Source organism: Sipha flava, unplaced genomic scaffold (genome assembly GCF_003268045.1).
Source record: "Sipha flava isolate LNK unplaced genomic scaffold, YSA_version1 249_pilon_pilon, whole genome shotgun sequence".
NCBI classification, from domain to species: Eukaryota; Metazoa; Arthropoda; class Insecta; order Hemiptera; family Aphididae; genus Sipha; species Sipha flava.
This window is the reverse complement of record NW_020272898.1, coordinates 575,163-602,641: the sequence shown is the minus strand read 5'-3', so window position 1 is coordinate 602,641 and position 27,479 is coordinate 575,163. Positions and strand designations below refer to the sequence as shown.

General features: G+C 31.6%; 1 protein-coding gene across 1 annotated transcript in view; it reads right to left on the bottom strand.

Annotated features, from left to right (window-relative positions):
• Positions 1-519: 519 nt before the first annotated feature.
• Positions 520-27,479, bottom strand: part of LOC112684356 — a 186,937-nt gene continuing 159,977 nt past the window's right edge. The window contains exons 4-6 of the mRNA XM_025555839.1: positions 19,399-19,557; positions 8,948-9,158; positions 520-2,120 (exon numbers count right to left, since the gene is read on the bottom strand). Of these exons, the coding sequence (XP_025411624.1) occupies positions 1,505-2,120; positions 8,948-9,158; positions 19,399-19,557 (986 nt within the window). The 3' untranslated portion in view covers positions 520-1,504. The remainder of the gene's footprint in view (positions 2,121-8,947; positions 9,159-19,398; positions 19,558-27,479) is intronic.

The following is a 27,479-nucleotide window of genomic DNA, read 5'->3' as shown; positions in this document are numbered from 1 at the left end:
AGTTCGATGTGTTTTATTTTATCGGCCACGAATATTTCAACGTGCTGTTATATCGGAATTATTGGGAACGCTACAAACGAATTCCTCACATACATTCCGAGTTTGGAGATCGGGACGTGATACTATTAATATTATTATTGTTATTTGATAAGACATTTTATTTACAAAAATTCAAATCGGATACAACACTTTACAACGTGTTATCAATTATAATTCATGATATACAATACATGTTATAATTATTAAATATAATATAATGTATAGTATAATGTTTTATGTATAAATATTTAATTGAAAATAATACTTTATATTTATATATAATAATATGTTTTTAATAAAGTATAATAAATCAATCATTTCGACTAGAACGTTACAGTTATATAAATTACATGTGATTTGTGTTTGATATGGGAAAGAAAGGCCAAGTGTAATTTGTTTTGATTCGTTTATAATAATAAATGAGTATTATTATACACGAAAAAACCATTTTACTACAGCAAAAATGTCAAAAAAAAAAAAAAACCATGTGATTTAATAAAATAATTATTTACACGTGGGTTATTACAAATAATAGACTAACAATTTTTATTTCGTAACCACTATATGGATTAACACGCGTGAACATGTCGAGTTCATATTGTACGTAGTTGAACTAGTTTACTTTTCATGTACAGAAAAGGTAGAACGGTAGTATTATAATGCGGTGATGTATTTATCTAACATTTTATTTTATGATCGGGTCGTAAAATGTACTCGACGTTTAACTGCGTGTGAATGCTTGTGGTCAACTGAACTTACGGATTTAACAAAATATGTGTTATGATTATATAAAAATATGTGTACGATAATATGTGGTACTATGTGGTACCCAATGTAATTATAATATTATGCACGGATTACTGTTGAGGTTTTTAAATTTTGTTTAGAATATTAAAACATGCCAAATACGATTTACTGAGAACCGAATCAGTGTAATCACTCCGATGAATGAAAAACAGTTACGCGTGTTTCGAACAAGAATCTCGATGGAGGTAAAAAGGAGCACAATGTTTTAATTCTCAAGAATCAATTTCCACACGGCGATGGTCAAATAAATATAATAGTCACTCTTCAAAATATAAACGATGTTTTTTAACCGGTATACGGTTAAGAATACTTATGCAGGAGTATGCATAAATATACTTTATCGGGTGGTTATTGTTTTTCGATGGATTTCGACGATGTGATAGACGGGATACGATTTCGATTTCGAACAGTACGTGGCGCATCAAGAAAAACGGATCATAGCCATACGACAGGTCGATCAAATTGCAGGACCTGTTGCACGATCACGTAGGTCATGAATGCGGTTTATCGTTTCTGCATTATTTGTGACTTCGGCCATGACGGTTTGCGGGAAGAGCGCACGAGTTGTTGGCCGTCTGCTGAAGAGCTCGCGCGGGAAGGAGCAGGGAGTACACACAATGGTTGGGGTAGGCAAACGACGGGTGGTTGGGCTGGTTGGTTACAGGGCGTAGGGCTGGGTGCCGGGCCGGGCCGGCTGCTTGAGGAGACCCACGTAGCGGGCCGCGTGCCGGCACTTGGACACCACCTCCTCTTGAACAAGCGAGAACGACATAGCGATCAGCACCAGCCCGAACAGCAGGTAACCGCAGCACGCAACCAACTGCAGCTGACCGTTCTGTGTATCCGTGCCCTGGAACGACTTGCCGGGCACTAGGTCACCGAACCCGATGGTGGACAGCGTGACGAAGCAGAAGTACGCGCCGTCAATGAACGTCCAGCCCTCCCAGGCTGCGAACACGGCCGCTCCCAGACAAATGTATCCGACCAACACGAGCAGCACCAGGGCTACCGGTACGCCCGGCGGCGCTGCGTTCCGCTTTTTGGCCGTCCTCTTGCTGGCTGCGGCCGCAGCCGTGGCGGCAGCGACGGCAGCTGCGGTAGCTGCAGCCGCGGCGGCCGCTTCCCGGTGATACTGGTCCGCGGTGGCCGCTTGTCGCCCGCGGTCTTTGTTTGCACGCCGCTGCTGTTGGCGACTACCTCCGTCCTTGCCACCGCCACCGCTACCGATCAACGGCACTCGGCTCGGTGTCCCGTGCGCTCCGTTGTTCATTTGACTGCGAAACAGAAAACATATATAAAAATGTAAACAAAAAATACAAAATAAACGATATTGCATATGGCACTATCAATCACCGTGGTTATCTAATTTTTTTTTTATGTGAAAAAATCTTATATGGTATTCAGATTTTTCCGCTCTGGCAGTGAACATTTTTGAGCGTTATCTTTTTCGCATAATGTCCGATACCTATTGTATTATTAAAAGGAGAGGCTATTTTTATGACAGATATATCTGAAGTTCTACTGGACCGATTTACTTAGTTTTTTTTCTTAACGCGAGTACATTGTGTGCAGACCAGCCATCTAATGAGAAAAGTTAAAAAATGTAATTCATTAAATATTACATTACATTTTCCGTGTATCTCAGTTACGATGACAAATTATTTCCAGAAATATGCACAGAAAGTTGTGATTCCTTGAGAATTTTAAGTCCCCGGTAAATACGACTCGAGGGAGTAGCGGTGAAAGATTAACGCTAATCATCGTACAAATCATATTTTTGGTCAATTCTAAACTTCCGACATCGCAGTTATTGTTTTAAATATTACGAGACAAAAATGGTGCGCTATATACGGAGTTTATTTTAGCATGTCGAATAAATCGTGTGCAGACTCATTTTATGTCCACGTCTGCGTATATACGAGTCTAGTGTGGTAAAATGGGTAGTATTGATTAGCATTACTCGAATATACGTTACACGCTAGTTATAATAGTTATAGTCAATATATTCATATATTATATTTAATTATGAAACATCATTATATAACGTTAATTTAAGATTTATTTTTTTTATATTTTAGGTTTAGTTCATTTGTAAATATTCCAGTTGTAAATGTTTAAAGTTTTCAAACCAAGTTTAAGGATTTGTTGAAATTGCAAGAACGATGGAGTACATTTTTAAATAAATTCAAAATTTGTTCGAATAATAAGACGTGTTATGTTTGAATTAACTATCATGGTGAGTAAAAGCACGCGTTGATGTTACACGACGTTTGCCATTTGACGGTGCTGACTGTTGACTGTTGGACCAACACATCGGTTTTTACCGGTGGAAATTTTATGGCAATTAGTTATTTTTATTTTTTTTTTGTTATCTGGGAAAGTTTGCTATTGCACTTTAAGTCACAACTTTTTATTCGTCTTCGTCGGCTGTTGCCGTTATTTTGTTCCTGTCCATCTACACCGGAGATTATGTTCGTACTTGTCAACTATTGTCGTTGTTCATTTTTGTACGTTCGCACTATCGATCGTTGCACAACATTGTAACTTTTGAATCAATTATTTTCAGTCATTTTCTTACGTAACAATCAGGTTGGACAAGTCTCAGATCAAACCAATAATTATTATATTATTTTGTATTTTATTGTTATAATTTTGTCAGTATTTATTTGTAAATTCGACAACACTAGTTAATAAGAATTTTTTTGTAAAATAATTATATTGTTCATATTGGTTGCTTTATCCTATAAAAATAGAAATTCGCATAATTTACCATTTTCTTCTCCCTCTTTGTCTATATAAAGTCCACTAATAATCCGTTCCATTTTATTTTTTTTCATAGATAAATATATATTTTGTCATAGTTAAAACAAAAATAATACGATCGGTGTCGGTTTTTGGTTTCATTGCGCACACATAGATTGATCAGAAAAGTCAATAAACTAAAATTATTGAGAACATATTGGCCAAAAAAACGAAAAATTCTAACCATTTAATAGGCCTACATAATATTTAATACATGTATTAAATACTAAAAAAAATTAATTTAAGTAAAATAATTAATGGGTTTTCATATTATCGTCAATAGAATTATTTCATAAAAAATCTATGTTAGATTACAATATTTTAAACTTGCTGAGTTTTTAGAAAAATGCAATTCTCACCTCGGAAAGAAAATGCGAATAAGTCACTGATTACAGGAGGTTCTAGTGGAAAATGATTATGAAATGAAATTCTGCATGTTTGGTGGGCAGATGCCAAGGAGCAAGAATTGTCAATTTCAAGAAGGGATGGGGAATTAATTTTATCTCACCAATGAGCTTGTCCAGAAAGATAAAATCGTCGATTGAAGAGGATATGGATATTATGCACCAATCAGGACATAATGACTTGAGGATTATGAAATGTTTCATTCAAAGCCTTACAAATAAATAAACTTACAATAAAAAGACGATAGTAGTGTTTCCAGAAATCACTTAAGTTCACTGGTAGTATTGTTTCTTAAATCACACAATGATGTCGGATACTGTAATCGATTAATGTCATGTAGATTGATGTGATACGCGTGGTTTGTTTACGTGATAAATAACAAACAGTTGTTTGCTAGTAATAAACGAGTCGAAAACCATATTCTCGTATACACAAAAACCATGTGTGAAGACGAGATCGTCGTATATAACCGATCGCAGAAATATCCAAGATTGTATAATATGCATATATACATAAACATAATGTACACGATTTCTATTTTCTAGAGTTATTTAGAGCCAAAGTGTCAATATGTCCATACAAACAGCGGCGACTTACACAACTTACGAGTATACACTGTGTTTTACGTCGGATGCCTTTTTTTTTTCACAAATACAAATATGAAACACATATATTTATATAAAAATAAATACATCTATCTGTATATATACGTATACATATGGTTGTTTAAGCAGCACTATGCCATATTTTCCATTTGATTCGAACACGCCAAGTCGGGGATTGAAATTCCAAAATTTCTATCCGAATAGAGTTTATTTTGCATCTCGAGCTCTTGTTTGTACATTATACATCTATATATATTGTGTATATATTTGTTTTTTTTTTGTATTGCGGAAACATTCGATGAACTCAAAATTATTGTAAGAACAATTTGAGTAAAAGACAACGACGGAGAATTATCTTTTTACAAGTTTCCGATGGATAAGCCGTTTACCGTAAATCGATAGTTTTGGTTTCAGAGTAATTTAAATTTTTCCGTAATAAAACATTAAAAGTCACCTCTTTTATTCTTACATCTCCGCTTCGAGATTTTGATACACTTTTATTAGTTGTTTTTTTGTTTTCATCTCACGGACTTCATCGTATATGTATCATAAAATTGCTATTAGCGTTCTCTAAATTTGAAATTTATTATAAATATTGTCTTTTTACTGTAGCCTTGAATTAACATAGTTCACTTACAAACAATTTATAGATTATTAATTTAAAATTAAAATTATAGATTTTAACTGAGAATTCAGTTTTTCCATTCTTTAAAATATCATGTACCAAAATATATGTAATCTGCATTGCAATTCAATTTACTCTCGATATTTTATTTTAACATTAACAATGTATCAAATTAGTTCTATTTGTAGACGAGATTTTTATTTCTTATGTATACCTTTGCAACACACTCCACTGAAGTAGGACATAAATATGCGTACATATTATAAAATATTACACACGCCATTATAATATAGCTGTGTACCATAATGAATATAAATGATCATAATGTTCGAGTTGTTATGATAAACGAGTTACAAGTCCACACAGAACTATTTATTTCGACGTTGCCACCGAATTCATACGTAATATAACTCAAAACCAACCGTCGAAAATATGTTTGCACAGCATTATGAAGACTAATGAATGGACCATTTTCTAGTGTATAATTGATCTATAGAAATCTTGTTGTTGAATGACTAAGTTCGGTAGTTGGTAGATACGAACCATATTCGTGTTTTTCGATTTTCGTGTCTCACGTTGAAAAAGGTAAAAGAAATATTTTTATCCAGATTTTTTCACGGTGAAACTCAATCTGACGAGACGCTTAGCGCTGTTTTATCTTTAAATGTATTTTTATTTGTAATTACACACCACAGTTATACACAAACAATCGTTTTTCGCGTCATTTAACTTGCGATATGATCATCGGACTGACTACTATGGCGTAACGTTTAAAAATTCATTATCGTAAAACTTTATATCGTTTTACTATATATGCTTAACAGTCTATACGTAAGTGTATTAGAGCAAACTTTTGTCCATTTCCGTCTGAACAGGATAAACTGTTAAGCAATTCAATCATAGAATTTGCCTAAATGTATTTCACGAGAGTTTAAAACATTTAATAATTGATGGTGGGACAGAAACTCAAGTCCGGCTCCATACTAGCTAACATTTTATAGACCAGCATATTTTTCAATTTGAAAATAGACGTTATATTTATCATATTTATATGTCAAATTAAATGAATCGGTTTAATTGAATTAAAATTGTTTTCGGTGGGAAATAAAAGAAAAATGCTGATCTAAAACTCTAAACCTTCTCCATAATTATGCTTATAAAAAGTATATAGACCCCAATGCGGTGAAAAAAAAAAATCAGTCCTGTACAAGTGACGGCGCGTCATTTAGTCAATATCAGTACATCGATGTATATGTGTTTCTTCGCAGTACCTTTTTCATAACCGCATTGTTGTTTTTGTTATTACTTATTATAATTATTATTATTAAGTGGATGGGCAGGTACGTCAAACATAAATTTGTAAGAGGTGTCAAACTAAAACATCTGATAAATATCGAGAAGGCAATTCCGCGGAATCATATGGTATTATAATGAAGTGGAAATCCTTGAAATGCAGTTATCGATTTTGTTGTAAAAATGTTGTAAAATTGTATTACAGACAAGGTACGTACTTCTAATATAGTTAAAAATATATAAAAATAAAATAAAATAAATAATGATTTTATAAATTCCTTTATAAAGTATGTTATTTAATTCGTATTATTTATGTTTTCTTTTAAATCAAAATATTATTTTGGAAGAATGAGTTTGAATATATTATTAAGATTGAGATTTTACCTGTTGAAATTAAAGAGTATAAAAATTTAAATATTGAATTATTTTTAAATAAGAAAATAACATATAAAATAAATTTACAAAATCTGATGGTAAGAAAGAATGGTTATTAAAATTAAACACACCATACATATATATGTTCTTATAAAATAGAAAATTCATTAATTTTATTTTATTCTCTTCGAAATCAGAGAATTTACTATATAATATAAATATAGAACTCAGGTGTATTCGTGTATTTATATATCAAGATATATTATTAACTTGAAATATTAATATTGTTTGTGGCACAACACAACAATATAATACATTAATCCATCATTTTTTTTTGTCCCTTATAAATAAGTACGTTCTTTATATTGAGAATAGCTTGTACTCAAATACGCACATGTACAGCTTGGTTCGTAAATTATTTTTCTTACAATCTTGTACATACATTTTCATACCATATGGCACATAATATTTTATTCAACTCTTGAAATAATTATAAAATAAAGTAACATTATATTTTTAAGGGACCTTTCTCTTCTTCTTCTTTGGTTTATTCAGCCGCTAAGATCTTATCGTCTCACAACCAATTTTCCAGTCATCTCTGTTCATCACCAAATCCTACCAGTTTACTCAGCCCCTAATTCTTCTACATCCCTCTTAGCTATATCTTTCCATCTCAATTTTGGCCTTTCCAAGGGTCTTTTTCTTACCGAATTCTGTTTCAACACAGTTCTCAGTAGACAATTGTGGCTCCTCATTGCATGTTGTCCTGTTCAACGCAGCTTTCCTTTCTTGATCATCTCTGCTATGTTATTTTCAATAAATATTTCTTGTAGATCTCTGTATTTCTTTTCTTCTTCATTCTCCTGTAATGTCATCTTTAACTGGACCGAAGATCTTTCGTAATATTTTCCTTTCTAGTATTAAGGATTTAATTTCATCTGATATTCTCAATGTCTAGATTTCCAATCCGTACAATATCACTGGTCATATTAGGTTGGTATACAAACGTCTCTATCTCTCTTGATAATGACCTTGAAATTAATAGTTTTACAAGTCCATAATAATTCTTATTTTATGTTGGGATTCTCTTGTCTACTTCTTTGGTGATATAATTTTTTTCACTCACGATTGAGCCAAAATATTTCAAAAAAATTAACTTTCTTAAATTTAAAATAATTTATCTTGAATACGCAATTTACCCAATTCTTTCTTCCTATTATCCATATAACCAGTTATTTGTTCATTAATTTGTAGTCCTACTTTCTGTGCCGCGTTATTAAATCTTTCACAGAGCCGTTTTACTCCAACTTTAGATTCATCATCCATCAGCATTATATTATCTACGTATAGCATCCTACTGGTACCCCTACGAATAGCCGAGTTCTGGAGTTTTATTCCTTCGTGTAGTTAAATTTCCATCCTTCTTACTACTTTTTCCCAAACCAGGTTGAAAAGAATAAGTGACATAGAATCACCCTGTCTAAAGTCAGATTTTACTATAACTGGCTCCGACTTCATGCTTTCTATTCTAATTTTGACCACGGTTTCCATGATGCTGACTGAAACTAAATTAACCAACTTTTTTTGTTAAACTAGTAATGAATGCAAATGCCTAGACAGTATTAAAGGTATAAAACAAAATTTAATATCAGATAAAATATTATAAAGTAGAATATTAACGAATAATAAAACCATAACCTACTCATCGTACATACAAAAAAAATTTGATAGAAAACTTAATATATTCTCTTACAAAAGATATGGCTTACTCGGAAATAAAAGATAAGATAAGTGGTATTAATATTTTTAAAACTTTAACTCACGTATTTTATTCAAAAATTAAAAGTCAAAGCAGTACCGAAACAACGGTGGTGGATATTTATAACTTTACCGTTACCAAAATGTTTTTATTTCCTTGCAATCTTATATTTTATAATATTCCATCATCGTGGTCGATGAACTACTCAGAAATATATAGCAATTGTTGTGTACTTACCATTGGTAACAATCTTCATTGTTGTCGTCGTCGTAAACGTATTCATCCTCTTTCGAGGCCGTTGGTAAATCCGGACGGTCACCAAGTTGCCTGAGGATGTGTGCAGCCACATGATCGTGCGTGGGCGAGTTGGCCAATTGATATTCAGCGCATTCACACAGAACGTGTTTGGCTTCAGACGTTAAACGGTATATTGGTTTCCCAATGCCAGCTGCGAACAAAGTATAGATAAAAATAATTTCCTTTTTTTTTTTTAGAACACCAATTTATACATTGCACAGAGTTTTAAATCGCGTACACACCCATTATAGGTTTATCTAACGCGAATCTCCTATCTACCACTCCACCACCACAATACTCGAAGAAATCATAATAACGCCAATCGTCAGTTCACTGATCGACTATACGTAGTTCGCACATATGTATATTACTTTACTTATACGAAAGCTGATCCGATCCAATATTGCTATACCGATTGCGTTTTTCGCCATCTTGATAATAATACACATTGCAATAATCAGAGGTGTATTTACGGGGGGGGGGGGGGCCAGGGGTATGGGACCCCTTCCAGAACCTCTCCAAAAAATAAAAAATAAACTAAAATTCTTACATATTTGCAGAATTGGCTATGTTAAACATTCACAGGGAAGTTGAAATTACTGTTGATGAAGTGATAAAGGAGTTGGCCAAAAAATCGAAACAACTGAAATTTATTTTATAACAATACTTTATAATACATAATGCTAAATATAATATATAGGTATATATATATATATAATATTACATAAGACCAGTGACGAAGCACGAGTATTTAATTTGGGGAGGCATTAAAATAATACGTTACAGCCCCCCCATTTATAATTTTATATGTATTTATGATAAAAGGGACACGGTCTTTTATTTTTTATTTCATATTTTTTTTTTCGTATGAGTAGTTTACTATTTTAGTGCATGCGCCACTGAAAACAAGTAAACTTAACGGCGAACGTGTACGTTTAATGCTATAGAGTAACAGAAAATGTCGACAGTATACTTAAAATCAATACGGTTTACCATAGCTCGATATAACTGACGATAGTATTGTCATCGGAATAAATACACACATCGGATTCGGTTAAACACAAGTCGTTACACAATCTTCCAAACCTAAATCATTTTATTACATTCTACTACACGCAAACACCATTTACATTGTGTTCATTCGTTAACTTAATTTTGTAAAACCTTCGTTTCTACCGTAATTGGCCGTTCAAATAGTACAACGAGATCCGACAGAGCTGTACAATGCTATACACAATACAATACGCACCGGTCGAATTCATCAAACTATTTCGCTAAACTTTAACTACAAGTGCGTGCACGTCATAAACAATTTTACGCGGTCGATTGCATTCGACCAGAACTGTTCCGTTCGGGATCAATAAAATATTCTACGTTTATAATATTATATCGTCGTATTTCGTTAAATTATTCTACAGTTGTTTTCGAGTCGCATTTGGTCAAATTAACCTGATTTATCATTCGTTTATACGATATACCTGTATATTATACGTATAAATAGGTTTTAATCGACAAAGACGTTAAAGTAAAATTATTTTTTTTTCTTACATAAAATAGGAATGTTGGTTATTTGCATTCATGTATTTTGAATAAAAGTATAAGGTTTCAGAATATACGAGAATGTGGTTTATTATCTTTCCAGCATGAGATTACAGTTCAATTTCGTGTCAGTTAGTCTATCGACTTTTGTGCATCGTCTTCACATATGTTTCTAAATCATTTATATAATTTCTTCAAACATTGGGTTGTTTTCTCTAAACGTATTACGATTTGGACATTGCATTGTTGAAACGGGAAAAAAGATCCGAGTTTCCTTTTTAATTCGGAAAGCCAATAATATATGTAATGTAGATTGTCTTTATTTGTATTCCATATCAAATTAAACTCTATAAGACAAGATTATCTCTGATGAATTTTTTCATAGATCATAAGAAATAAAATTAAATATAAATACTAAATATATATATTGTTAACTCCTAAATCGTTTGGATATGATTGAAACGTTTTGTGGAACAAATCTAAAGATTTAATAAGCGGATACAATTTATTTCGGTAAAGCAATATAATACATTATTAGGGTTAATGAAGTTTTATTTACTGCATCTTTAATATATGGTTTAAGTTTTATTAAGAAAATCGTATTATTTTCTTGATTGTGAAAGCACAAATATATAAGCGCTTTTTCTATATTTAAACTCAAAATTAATCTTTTACACGATTTTATTCATTCTCTGAACGAGAACCCAATTAATGTTTCTTATGAGTGGAATGGATGTTAATTGTTTCAAGTATTTAGAGCACTTAGTGTTATAAAAAGTTTTTAAAGAGCAAAATAATAATTTACAGTTACACGATAAAAATAAAAATGTATATGTAAAATGTAAATCATATATAGGCGTGAGAAATGAAACTGAGAATCTTCAAACTAATAACAAATAAAATTATAAATAAAATGCAATGATATGGTTTAAATGCTTGTTCGGTCAAAACGTGACGAAAATAAGATTATAAAATGTGTAAATATCATTGTTTAATAATCAATGTTGGTGGCATGATATAGATACATATTTTGACCGTTTATGAAGGATGATGATCTGAGGGTTTATTGACCGACTAATTAATAAAAGTATTACAATTACTTGCTTAATTCAAATTATATTTGTAGCATCCTCGAATCTAGATTTAACGTTTCACCGATAACAAATTTAGGATCACGGGTTTTAAGTAATAATACTATCTTTAACATTTCAATGAAAGAAAATAAATTTAGAAAGCGCTTACCTTTACATAATATGTTGTAAAATCATATAATAATATCATATTCATAATAAAATAAATTAGGTTTGATGCACGGTTTTATGATACGGAAACACTTCTCTTCCGCCACCTATCACTTTAATATTGGAATACGACACTGGATTTTCATCGTTTTACATTCGTTTTCTATTATGTTATTGTGATTAGCACAAATTCTGATAATTCGTCAAATTATTATCAAACATGATTGCTTGAATTATTATCATTACTGGAATAAGGGCCGATGGCGCTCTGGAGCAAATCATTTTTGCCCCCTCCCTTCTAAAAAACTAAAGTTTTAATTAGACCAAAAAAAAAAAAAAAGAAAAATTCCTGATTTCTATGTATACTATAATACTATATAAACTATATCTAATATAATAATTAATCTACTTATAAAAATTTAATGTCACAGAATAGTTTTCCAAAGAATTGCCTTAAATTAATGGAAAACAGTCACAACAGTGAACCATTTTTCTCACGTTAAAAACATATCTTTTCATGCAAAAATAACATCAGTTAGTTAAAAATAATATGCAGTAACTGTACCTAAATTCTTAAGGGGTATAATTTATGTTTGATTTACTAAACGAGACGATAAAATCATGTTCTAGACACAATATTAATAATAATATATCAATTTCTCAACGAATTTTTTCCGTATAGTATTTACTTATCATAATGTAGTGCGTATACGTATATAAAGTATATATTTTTATTATTATGTACATGATGTGTGCCTGATGATTTATTATAGTCGACCAACTGGCCGGACATAACGATGCATCGTAAACATACATTTATCACTATAGCCTCATAAAAGCTAAATTGAGTTTTAAACTTATCGTGGGTTGGATTTTTTTCAATGACTATTTTTCAACAAATATATTTATTTTTATTTTTTACCAAACATAATTTATATAAAACGCTTTATTACCAAACATTTAAAACCGTATTAAGTGCATTGGGACCACCGTTAGTCAGCACGAACTTGAATATAAATAACATCATAAAAGATAGAAGAAGAAAAAAATAGATTAGGCAGAGGAAGGGTGTAAAAATGTAATTTGAATGTGGATCGGCGTGAAATAAAAACTATGATGTGATATACGTAGTACATTATAAGATGATGGATTTCGAAATTTAAATTTAATATACCCTTAAAAACAGAAGAGTACTGTCGACAATGTACCTATTTTGTTTTAATAAAAACTGCGGTGCAATACTATAATATACTAAGTTTACTGTTAATCGGCATCCAACAGTGATGTCATTGATATTTTGAGAATTGGTAAGATGCAGTTAGAATATTGGAAGAGCATTTGCTATATAAAATACTGAATATTATATTCTTAAATGCTGTTGATACTAACTTGAAATAGATTTAACTGTGAAAATCTAAAGCGGGATTTGTACGGTCCATAGTATATTGTTACTGTATTTTCAATATTATGTAAATAAAATATAAAAATTTATAAAAATATTTCAGTCATCCGAATATTAATGTAGAGAAATTACATTTATCAATTTCATAATAAGTATTCTCGGTAGTACTATTTAATTCACTTATCTGTATTATGAATATCTCTATTGTATTTCTATGCTTATTGAGCTTTATTCTTTAAAGCAAAAGTTCTAAATTCCAAAAAAAGTATTTTTTAAATCATATTACTATAATAGCTTGTAATATATTACGAGTTCAAAAATCAATTCCAAGAACGGGTTTGCAAATTCTTTGGAATATGAAAGTTATAGCTGTATTGGTGGGTCACATCAAGTTAGTCATCTATTCTTATAGGGGAGGGGAGGGGATGTAATAAATCGTGTACGTTGAGTTATTGAACTATGAACATCTGATAATAACATTAACTAACCAATAATATTTGAATTATAGGTACATATATTATCATAAAGACTATACGCATATGCGTATATCTATTTTTGCATAGTATGGGAATATTTAAATTAATAAAATAAAATAAATTCCGGACAGTATTACATTTGCTTAAGTTTAACGAGTGATTTAAATGTTAAATAAGTACTTACAATAGATCTACTATGGGTAATGGTATTAATCACGTAGTACGCATATAAATTGTACACTTATAGATGAATAAAATAATTAAATTGATATTTAGGTGTATTTAGAATTTAAATCTTAGATGTAACGTCGGAACGACAAGAATATTATTCGGATGTTACTGAATGTATCATATTGTTTGCAGGCTACATGTGCTTTTATATAATTTATATATGAATTACTAAATGCAAGAAGGGCACATGTCCATAATTTTCATAAAATTACATTTTTACAGATTTTTGTTTAGATTCAACAATTACACCGTTCTGTGTAAACAGGACTCATGTCCAGTTTACTGGTATATTATAAAATGATCATGATATTTTGTGTTAAATGCAAAAACGGCGTATGTCCTAGACAGTGACCATTTTTGTCTCTCCTGAAAAATTATAAAATGTGGACATGTGCTCGTCTTACATTTAATGATTCATATAGTTTAGTAGGATTCTACGGCACAATTTAATTAATTGTAATTCATTTCTTATATTATATTTAAATGCTTTTGTGGCGGCTCTGGTACCTTTATTAAACGAGCTTAAATGAAATAATAATAATATAACGTCTTACCGTTAGGTTTGTATTCTATTCTATATTGCCTACCCACGAACAGAGGCTTATTACGGTGTCTCGTAAAACAGACATCACTATTAAATTGGGGGGGGGGGGATGGAAATTAAACTGTAAAGTTTAGACGTTCTTTCCCAGTATCACTAACAAAAAGGTGGAATTAATAAACTTTTTATTCGTGTAGGTGTACTATAGATAATATAACATTAATATATTCCTTGGTCTCGCGGGGCAAAGCGTTCGTTTCCAAAATCAAGAGATATTTTACGGTAGCAGTAAAATAATATTTTAGAAACATCGTACTCGTACGATTTAAATCGCTGTATTTATTTAAAAAGAAAAATCACATTAGTACAGTACAACTATTGATAAACACGAAACAAATATATATATATATAGTATATTATATACGTTATTATTACTGTACATGTTGAATATAAATAATAAATACTAAAGGGATTTATTTTCCGCAGTTTCCGTGCTGTAGTACAATATAATATTGCGTTCAAATTGTGTATGACTACCAGAGTTGTTGACAGCATGTAAAATGATTTAATTAAATTTTTCCCCATTTTAATGATCAAATAATAGTATTTTTATCACAGGCGTGCGCGGACCTGCATTGCAGTGAATGCCTGCAATACTTTCTGGACCTGTCTGAATGAAATGTGTAGTTAAATTGAATAAATGTTTAAATAAATATAACTTTAATTTTCTATTTAGTTCGGTTGTAAAGTTCATCATTAACACACGTAAACTGCATCGTTTCGTATTCGCTCCGTTATCGTTGTGCGCGCTCATTAGTAATTTATTACGGTCACTATATTGACTTACAGTTCCAATTTTATAACACCATTATGATGGACAACGTTCAGAAAACTGGTACCACTTCGCCGCGTACACCAAAATCCACAAAACGAAATTTGTCATCCTCGTCAATTTCGCCAAGTCAAAATGACAAAAAAACTAAAGTCTATGTTACACCAAACTGTTTTGCCCTACTTGCCACTAATGACATCAATGACGTAGCAACAACTACGCCCTTAATCAACCTCAAAGAAGATCCTGTGAACTCGCCTCGCATTGAACGATAAAAGGGGCCTCCAGTTCCACTTATCTATGTTAAGAACATAAAAAAACTACTCCGCTTTCAATAAGGTATTAACCAACATCACTGACCCAAATAACTTTAACTGTAGGTCAACGCCGTTATACATCATCATACAACCTGCAGATCGGGAAAATTTTAATAAAATCATTGACCATTTACATGAAACAAATGCTAGCTTCTATTCATACACCTCTCGTCACCTTCGCCCATATAGGATAGTTATCAGAAACTTACACTTTTCTACCTTAAGTAGTGCTCGACTTGGGGGGGGGGGGGGCGCGGGGGGACGGAGCTCCGGAGCTCCTTTACTATTTTTTTTTTTTGCGTACCCTAACTATATTTTTTCCCCGGAACGTCAAATTGTACTCTCAATAACATTCTCAATTATTTTAACTAAACATTAATTATTTAGTATCATTATTATTAATATTACTTATATTATAAATATGTTACTTATAAAATTTAAAACTATCAAAATACTTGTAATAACACCCAGTGTGTTGAAACATTTTAAGTTATAATAAATGAAAAAAAAAATTATATTTAATATTGTTTGATATAATAGTCCCAAAGTCTCAATCAGACAGTATGTTTTCCTTGAATTTCGTACGAGTATATTCTTCTCAGATAGATTCAATTATTTATTATTTGTACTCTTGTAGTCAATTGTAGCTGTTATGTTATCAAAAAAAGTTTTTGCACGAAAATTTAAAATAATTAGTTTTAGTTTTTCTATAACGAAACATCATGTATTAATTACCAGATAATTTAGAGTAAATTACATTTATTTGAGCAACATAAGTTAAAATACGGACCCCTTATTCTTAGACTAGAACCGTAGGTCTATATTACAACATTTCGGGGGTGCCCGTGCACACCCAGAACCCCTCTCTTGTTCGCACGCCTATGAATATTACTGTTTTCGGATGATTTTCAACAATTATCGCAATGCACGTACTGTTTTAATATTATACCGTCTTACATATATGTCGTAAAATATAAATGCGTTTTGAATTAATTCAATAACATGTGATGTAATAGACATAATAATATTATAGTGAGGATGGACGACCTCAGCGATACTACCGACACAACGATTCCTACTACGTTGAAATTTTAAATATTTAATTTATTTTCCCGGTGGTGGAGTCGGCCACATTGGTGCGTGGTTAACCGACTATTCGACAAAAGTCATTGGTAGTTGGATTTCTACCGCAGTCGGTATGCATGCGTGACTTCGAAATGCGATCTTTCCACCCCTGTGACCGTCCTTGCAGTCGCATAATAACCCTAGATTCAGAACCCTAGACGTGTTTCGACCGAGTGCTTGCGGGTTATTATACTACGGTAAAGTACTGAAAATTAAAATATGCACTATTCAATGACCTAAACAAATTTAAACTTATCTTAATAACGGGTATAATATACATTAAAAACACGAAGAATAACATAAAACCAATATATTTAAAAATAATTAAAATTTAAAATATTATGTTAATAATTTAAAAAGAGCAAGATTTCTAAATTGGGTGTGATTTATATGAATAATATAGATGTATTGGTGTTTTAAACTTGAATCAAATATTCCATGGTTCTCAAAAAACGAATAATCTGAGTGAAAGAAATCAGTTGGATAAGTTTTCATTTAAAAAATGGCTGATATTGTAATAGAAATAAATTTCTTAATAAAGTAGGTTAAACTTAAAATGTTCTAACTTTTGCAAATAAAAGACATAACATTTGTGAAAATCAAAATTTAGTTAAATTGCTTAAATTGCATCAACACATTTCGAAACTAAGAAATGTTTTTCGAATACCAATAAAAGTATTCTGTAAATGTTTTGAGTTGTTGCTAATAATATAAATAGTATAACAATTAAATAACTAATATTGTTAAATGGAAATTCATTAAAATATCCAATTGCATCAACATTTTATTTTGTAAAGCTTATAAAAACCTTTTTGTGACTTTCAAATATATTTTTTTTTTACTTTAATTAATCAGTCATAGATATTTATGAGGAACGTTGAATTCATTTTTTCAAGACATTCCTCTAGAACAAAATTATTTTATCGACATTTTCGAAAAGAGTGACGAAAACATGCAATTTTCAACTATCTATAAGTAATTCAAATAAATCGTTGGAAAATTATATAAACTATAGAAAATGGTAATAAAAGCATTCAATGAACATTTTAAGTCTTAATAATAATTATTTTTTTTAGTTACAATGAATGCAAAAATTTATATTATGAGGCTTATGAAAAATAAAAAGTAAATCAAATTTAATGCATATGAGTACAAAGTAAAAATAATAATAATAAACTACAAAAACAACACAATAAAACAAAAAAAATTAAAAATTAAATTAAGAATATTGTAAAATTTTAAATTCTCATATTGCATAAAACAAATTCATAGCTCATTAGCTGTTATTTTTATCGGTATTCTATAACTATAATTACCAAGTACTATAGAATCCAAGCTCTGATTTTAAGTTATTCGATATGGGAATAATTAAAATGATGCACGCGAGGGTGTACCACGTTAATAATACTTATCAATTCCATCGCGATAGCAGTGGCGTACCTGTGGGGGGGGGGGGGGGGGCGCCGCCCCCCCCCCCCGTGGCCGTAGAATAATATGTGTACACTGTTATTTGTTTTTATGTTTTTACAATATTATTATGAAATTTTTTTTTTTCGAATTAGTTGATAATTATATGGCAGCTTGCTCACAATATTTTTTTCTCTTATCTCTATTATTATTTTTTCAATTTATTCCTATCATTATGATGTTGATTTATTGTATTTATTATTTTGATGTTGTCAACGCTACTGCGAGACAGCTGCTATGTTCTTGTCTATCACGACGGCCGGTCGTTACGGTTTAAATTGTGGCTACGCCGACCCCCCTCTGACCATCAAGATTTATAGATAATATTATTATCCGTTGCCTCTTATCATTGATTTTCAGTTACAAAATAATAATTAAATATTATATCCGAATTCCCAAGTGTTAGTATGTAGTAGTTAATAATATTATTCGTTATGAACAAGCAAAGTAATCTAAGTAATTGGCTGTGTAAGCAGAAGTGTGAACGCTTATGCGGGCTTGCACTGTTGCATATTTACCAGGATATAAGTATACCAGTGGACGAAATTATTAAAAGATTTTCTTGTATGAAAAAACCGGAAGTTGGACTTTGTGTTATAAATATATAACATGCATTATATTTTATTTATATGAACAAAAAATTTTAATATTGTATAATAAAACGTTATATTTTAGAAATATAAAAGAGCTCAATATATTAATAAAATCGTTGTAGCATGATGTTAATTTTTTTAAGAAATTTTATATTTTAAGAGTGGTGAAAATGTATTTTGCCCCCCCCGTAAGAAAGGCATAGGTACGCCACTGCACGATAGTCGCAAATTAAATTCTTATCGTACTTCGTTCCTCATTTTGCAAAAACACACACATATAGACACAATAACCTTGGTTCCGAAACCATTTGAGCACTTTTCGGGAGGAAAAAAATATCAAAAACGCTTTCTCCTTTCCCTGTCTTCACAGTTGCAGTTGTTTATCTGTCGCTGGACGCTAATCGATGGTAATTATTCTCCATGCTTGTGCTAAGATACACTGCAGCCCGCAATTGGTCTGCGAATTCGATAAAATAGTGTGGGACAAGTTCAAATAAATATACGTTTTTATAAATATATAAACCCACACAATCATCTGTATTTAGTTTTTCACCCTTGGAATTTAAAAAAAACCGCTTTTTTTATATGAAATAAAAAAAAATAAAAAAAAATCGTTTATATACACACCGATCTGTTGTTTCCTGGATCTGGGAGCAACGTCCATGATGGCGGCCCTGTGATGCCCGTTAAACTGCTGTTGGGTAGGCGGTGGTGGCATATGTGGCACTGGCCCAGCCAACGGACCGCTCGACGACGATTTTTTCGTTGACTTTTCCCTCCGATTGCCTGCAAAATAAAAACGGATGAAATTAATTGTTTTCACCGCCGTTGGAGATACTTTTCTCGAACTCTGTCTACGCATATACCCTGCTACGACCCGTCGCCGCGCCGCATTTACGTCCTTTGAATATTGAAAACTTTTCGACGGCAGTCGACAACAAGGTTTTTTTTGTTCTACACATTCTCATCGCCGTACATCTTTTCAATGCTGCCATCAGAATTAAACGATTTTCCCGCGAATCTTTCTTTTGTGTTGGTACATACATATATAGATATGTATATTATATTCATACATGTAATACTACGCAGTTTTCCGACATTTTATAAATATTCATTTTTTAATACATTTATATTTCAATACTTCCACAACACTGTACGTATTCGCTTCACAGCATTTACCGTATGACAGAAGATAATCCGAAATAGGACTTCGTTTTTTAACGATCATATAATAATATTTAATATAATGTATGAATCTGGATTCTATAATCGTTCTGTCTGTGTATAATGATATACGAACAAATGATAAATCCTATTGTAGATTTTTCTCTATTGTTAATAAAAATTTACGTTTAATCATTGACAATGCATATGTACGGTCCCAAATCACATAACAATTGTTTATGTGGATACAGTCATCCAGCGAAAAAAAACAATATTTTTAAACATTTTAATATGAATATTAATTCGTTTACGTTTACGATTCTTGATTATTATTTGTTTCCGTTTTGAAAGACATCAACATAATGTTGTCAAATATTTTATTTTTAGTGAAATAGGTATGTAGGTATTTAATTTAAAATAAACTATTATATCATGGAAAGTAGAATATGAATCATTAAAGTCTTGGAATTGTATTGTGAAATTGTGGCTATTATATTTACTAAATACGACCAATTAAAGATTTTCGGAAGATCAAATTAATATTATTGTTTTTGTTTATCAAATTTCTAAGCTGACGACAAAAAGTGATCTTGAAACTTATTCTGATTGAATTTATCTGGATTATTACAGTAAAACGAGGATAAGAAGAAGAAATAAAATATATGTTTGACGTTTATATTTGAAGAATTTTTATTTAATAATAAATCAACCATATTTTTATTCGTTTTTTAAAGGGAAAGTAATTTGGAGTTGGAACTACAATATACTTACAATAGAATGAAATAAATTATTTAGTAAATAAATTATAACGTGGTTTACATTAGGAAATGTGTTACATTCTTATTATTTTATCTTAATCTTAAAGTTGAAATATTTTTTAAAACTTTTTTTAGAATACTTCACTTAATTATTTTTATATTTGAAATGAAATGTAATCATTTATAACATTAAATTAAATATATGGTATTGTATGCGTTTACAATTTAAATTAATTTTGATTCCCAACAGTTAAAATATGAACAAATATTATTTATGGTTGACAAATATTATTCGCTAGGTAGTATATATTTTGTGTTAACTTTATTTAAAACTATATTAATACGATTTCACATACATACAATTCGTTTATTAAAAAAATCAAATAATCCAATACTTTATTTAATTATCATATTCGTACACACACACACAGATACACACAGACACATACACACACACACATATATATATATATATATATATATATGAGCATTTTAAGTCACGGGAAAATAAATATTTTTATCGTCATTGTCATGCAAATGATATTTTGGTTTTCTCTCTAATAACTCTATTGTTTACTTTCTTTTCACCCACCACATTTCCCACTATACACAAATTTTTTTTTATTCCACTTTACCCGTCCAATAGCAATCCCTCAGTCATATTTCCATTGCCTATTGTTTTTTTCTCGTAATCCGCACAAAACTGAAACTATAAAGTTAAACATTTAGCTTTGTGTTCCCCTCCATATAACAGCTCCGTATATACATTTGGGAAATAAATTATTTTGATGATCACGCATTTTGCTGCTATTATTAAAACGTATAATATTCAGGTAATCGATATATTAAATAAAATAACCATTCGTTTTATTAACATTATTAAAAACTTATACACAAACAAATCGCTTTTACTTCCTGAATCATTTAAGAACAAAATCGATCACGAGATGCGTACAATGTACCATTAACATTATAAGTAACAGAAAATATACGACAACAATTGGATGGAATACATTGCGCATATATAGTTAATGTTAACCTTGCTGAAATCTGTGTACGAAAACTGTCGTTAAAATTTAATAGCCATTCCAAATCTAATTGAATGAAAACAACACAAATTTATTTGATAATGTATTCATAGATTAACATTTTCTCTCCCATAAACAAGGTTAGGTATTCATAACAATTCCTACAATATTATATGGACGTGCACGATAAAATATGTTTAATAATATAATGTGCGCATTTACTGCTTTTACAAAATAATAAATACAATTTTTCTGGAATATGATAGTGGGTTGTTTATTATCGATTTTAGCAAAGTCCAATCTGAGGTTATAATTTACACGGATATTGCCATTTACTAGCACTAATTTATCCATGTTTCTGCATTTTATGCAACCTATTGTTTTAACGAATCAAATATGTAATTAAATTACCTAAAAAAAGAGAGAGAAAATACCGTCGCAATTTACTTGATTGTATTTTATTTTCCATCACGAAAACCCACTATCCACTCTTATAAAATGGAAAAACACACGCGTGAAGCGATTTATCGCTACATATCAAGTGGTGTGTATATATGTAGGTTAAAAGCCAATGTTTTCGACCTAAATGCTTTAACGGGGACACGAGGTGACAAGGGACTGAATGTCGGTCTATGGAAGATAAATGCTATTAATCACGAGGTTTTATTAAGCTAAACGATGTGTGTTAAGGAGTTTTATGTAAGGCGCGCGCGAAGCCATATTAAAATTATGCACTCCTTAGTGCCACAAATAAGAACACTCCACGCCTGGAGAAAATAATAAATAGATTATCTGACAAACAATTATGCGCGTAAACTTGCTAGATGCGATTCCAGATCATTATATGGGGAATGGTGTGATTTTTGAAATTAAAAGAGTACGTTACTCGGCTTGTACAATGTGTTGTAATGATCTACATATGAATGTTTACAAAATATTATAACCATAAACTATTATTTTATACAAGGCAGAAATAAACGAATGGCCAGTCATCTAAATTTTAAAACTAATATAAGGCAATAGCAAAGGTGATCGAACAATCGCGGGGTATCACGGCTAATGACAATTTTTGATTGTTTAATTTTTATTAGAAGTTTACTATAATCCATTTTTGTTTTAAACAAAATTTTTATGTTCCAATTCTATTTTTAAATATTTTAGGAGTATCAAATCTCTAGTGTGTGTAATCGAAACGTTTGTGGCGAGAAAACACTTTTGTTAAGTTGCAAGACGTTTCTGTACTTATTTTCTCATCCAGTACTCGTTATCAAAGTCAATTGAGAAAGGTACGATTTGGTCTAGGTTAAAAAGATCTCATCCTCGAAACTCACTTAAACGGTCCGAGACTCAATAACCAAAAATATATTTGTTATATACGTCAAGCCTTTACGTAGTGTATACGATAAATGGTTCAAGACAGGGGTGGCCAAACAAAATGATCTTGAAAACCATCTAAGAAACACTTTATTATCCTGATTGTCACAAACAAAATTATATATATATATATATATATAAACATAGATTCATAGATAATATAAAAATGATCATTATGAATTTATTATACATAAATATTTAATTTATTTTGTAAATGAGAAATAGTTTGTTTCTCAACTATTTCACTTAGTTTTTACAAATCTACATTAATATGTGTATTTGAACATTGATTTTTTGATTTTGTAGGTTTTCGTCTGTTAGAGTACTATTTGTATTTGGTGAATTTAATTTTTAAAAAAAATATTTGTACACGTAAGTTGATCCTAAAACGCTCACAGGTTGTTGTACCAGGTTTCTCAAGTCAAGACATTTTTCTTTTGTGTCAAATATTATAAAAATCCATTTTTAATTTCGATGTTTCAAAATGTATTTTAATTAATTATTGTATTTTGAATCTATCAGTTCAATACGGAAATATACTTGGGCCTCAACTTAACTTCTTCACTTTCAACATTCGACATCAACATAAAATGGTAATAAATAATGATGATAGTAATAATGTATATACTTTAAATATTTTGTTGTATTTGTCGGAATTCTTAAAAAAAGTACAAGTGTGGGTTTTATTATATATTTTGCATACTTGGACATGGTTTGCGCACTTATACTAAAATTACAACTTATTCGCGCACATTCTTACAACTCGTTTTCGCACAGATAATTTCTAATGCAGCCACTCGTTTGTGCACACATTCCATTCTCACCTATACAGATTTAGTATTGTCAGTGAATAATTTAACTTCACTGGTGTGATTAAAATGTGTTAAAAATATGTGTAATTAATGACGGTAAAAAATTTCGATAAGAATGCGGTTTTTTGATTTTGTCATTTTTTTATATTTATTTTAAGTTACTTAACTATAAGTTGATTACCTTAAAAGCAGCAATAAGTTGCTCTAAGTAATTAAATTGGTCAATTTCTTTATCTGTATACTTAGTCCACATATTGCGATTTTATTAGAATAGTATTAGTTTATGGATGGGTAGTAAATATTGATAAAGTTTATGAAAATATAACGATTATAATATATTATATTGCGATATAAAATTTGGTTTTAACTATAAATCTTTTATTATCGTTAATATCATAATGTGCATGTGTATAGGTATATAATAATATGTAACTATGCTTAAACACATATAACACATAATGGTGTTAAAGAATAGTATTTCACAATATTTTGTGCGCAATCGAGTTCCAGGTTTTAACTAAAAAAATTTAAAATCTGCGCAAATTAGTTGTAACCTCTTACTTAATAAAATTGTTATTTTACGAACAATAATAAGTATTGATTGTGATTATTTTAATATTAACGAAATATTATTTTTTAATAATATAAATTATATAATTAATAATAATATTAAATAAAATATAAATTTATTATTTTATTTTTATTTTACAGATCAGTGGGAGGGCAATCACTTTGATAGTCGCCCTATGGTATTAGCACGTATCGTTGTTTGACGAGCGCAAATACCGGATTTGATGTGGTTTTGAAGAAGAAATGATGTGCGATATTGTATAAGCACGCGTGTGCATACGCAAAGTGAGAGTGAGAGAAAATATGTTTTTGTTCCTCTTTTGCAAAGGTATATTACTCATAATATAACATCCAAAATATTGCAGAAACAACCGAAAAATGTGTTAGGTCAGATTATATATTAACAAAGTTCATATCTCCTTGGGACACCCTGTTTGTGATATTATATGCTATGTACTATCAGCGTGTTTTCGGATACGGTTTGTACCGCAGACATTTTTTAAAGTCGGTTGCCGTCACCACACATGTGTTTAATTAATTTCAACGTGTCTTTCTTGTGAAATTTGTCAAGAACAACAATTTTTTTTATCTCTACCGTTTTCTTCTCCCTCTTTCCGCGGTAACGGGTGCGCCTCGTTGTATATACACTTACCCGTATAGGTATACTGTGAATACACACGTTATTTATTTAATTTTACGAGTTTATATTATATCCGTAAAGGCAAACAGTAATAATAATATGTGATTATTTTTACTTTCTTCCGTCGTCGTTGCTCGAGCACGGTTACCGCGGCAACGTCAATATACATACATAGGTATAGTGCCGCACATCATACTCATAGTACACAATAATAATAACAATATGAATTATTATTATTATTATTATTTTGTACTCTGAATCAGATGAAAAAATACAGAAAACCACAGCTGGAGACTGGCAGTGCACCGGAAGTCTGTGTCAAAGGGTAGAGAAGTTTCTATAACCGTTATTGTTTATACTGTTTGTGTGAAACATCGATTCGGGAATTACATTTTAGTTGCAAACAAATATTGATCTCGTCATTGCTCACAGTTCGTCCGAGAATAATGTATAAAAAATCCTAAACTATCGTTTCGACATCCTTCTCGTCCATGTCCGTGAGCATCCGACCGAAGAGTCTCCCACTAGAGGGTTCGACGCTTTACCATACTAATTATTGTTAGGAAATCATAGCGCAGTCTAATTGATATCAATATATCACTAATTTAGCGTAGTACTAACTAAGTGTGACTCCCAAACGAAACAATAAGTAGTTTTATAAATAAAACAGTTGTTCGGCGATTCTTGTTGACGGAGTACGTAATCCTGGCGACGAACTCGAACGTTATCCAACCGAGGGACAATTTTATCGAGTGCACATTATCGCGGTACGTTTGCGAGAGGTGGACTGCACAGTTTTTCCGGTACGCGTATGTGACAAGTTCATGCAGTTTTCGGGAACTTAAAGCTAGCCATACACGTTCCGGTTTGCCGGAGAGGTCGGACTGCACAGTTTAACCTGCACAGTTTTTACCGATTTCCGATGACGACATAAGCTAGCCATACACGTTCCGGTTTGCCGGAGAGGTCGGACTGCACAGTTGCTTTCATCTTGTATGTCCAAATTTGATGTTGATCCTCGAGGCGTATCTTGGTCGTTTAAAAAGCTCATCATATCATAATACCACAATTTAGGCCGATAAACATCGTCAGAAGAAGCTCCTGACTTGAGAGAAGCTTCATATTTTTTTTTTTCTTTTCGGGCACTGCTTCTTAAATTGTTAATTTTCTTCACAACTAAATCTTTGTTAGCATCTGGTTCAAATTCTTTTAATTTTTCGATTAATGCTTTGTAAGCCGCTTCCCTTAGTGGGCGGTCATGGTAGAGCTTTGATTTTATTTGCCACAGACATGGATATGATTTATATAAATCTATAAATTCTTCCAAATTCCTACGGTTCATTATTATATTATATAATATAATTTAATAAAATATGTATAATATAATATAGTAAAATAACTTGTAATAAATTGTAAAATAAGTTACATTGACAACAAACAAAAAAAACAAACCTAAACCTTAAATAAACAGCAAAAGTACTATGCCGCAAAAGTGAACCAGCCGGTCGAACGACGGTTATATCAACACACGGGCACACACGATCCGGTATGCCTGTACAGTCATGACTGTACAGGCCAAAAGAATCGTTTTTCAATTGTTTTCCGGCCGCCTGTGCAGTCCCCGAAAACTGCGCGAACTTGTCACACACACGTTCCGGAATAACTGTGCAGTCCGCCTGCACAGTCCGACCTCTCCGGCAAACCGGAACGTGTATGGCTAGCTTTACAGGCGGCTGGAAAAGAATCGGAAATCGATTCGTTTAGCCTGTGCAGTCATGACCGTGTTTGGTGTTATCGTTCGACCAGTGGAAGTACAATATACTGCGGACCAGAGAGTGTGTCACTGCGCAGTCCGACCTCTCCGGCAAACCGTATCATTTATATAGCTAACATAATGGTTTCCAGGCGCAGTTATCATCGTGCAGCTCGCGAGTTTTTACTCGATAAAGCCTCGATCGCACTGGGCGAGAATGGGCTCGCTAGTCGCCGGCGAATTTACTCGCTACGGCTAAACTCGATCAGTGTAACAGGTCACCTGATCGCCTGATTGGCCGCGCGGTAAAATGGGTCTGTTATAAAAAGCTATCGGCATTCGTTCGCACGGGTTCATCACCGTAAATAAGTAGGCACAGGTATATCACGCACACATCTTAAAATGTTTTGATTGTTGTATCGTAAAACTCGGGTGGGGCAAAAACGATCTCAACGTCGCCCCCGTCAGATAGTACTCGAAATATTTTGTACGTTTATCGGCAGACAGTTCCGGTGATAGAGACGGGAATTTTCGGATGTGCGTGAAATTAATTGAAAAATTCGAGCACTAATTTCCGCTATGGCACCATTATTTAGTGCTCAATTAGTG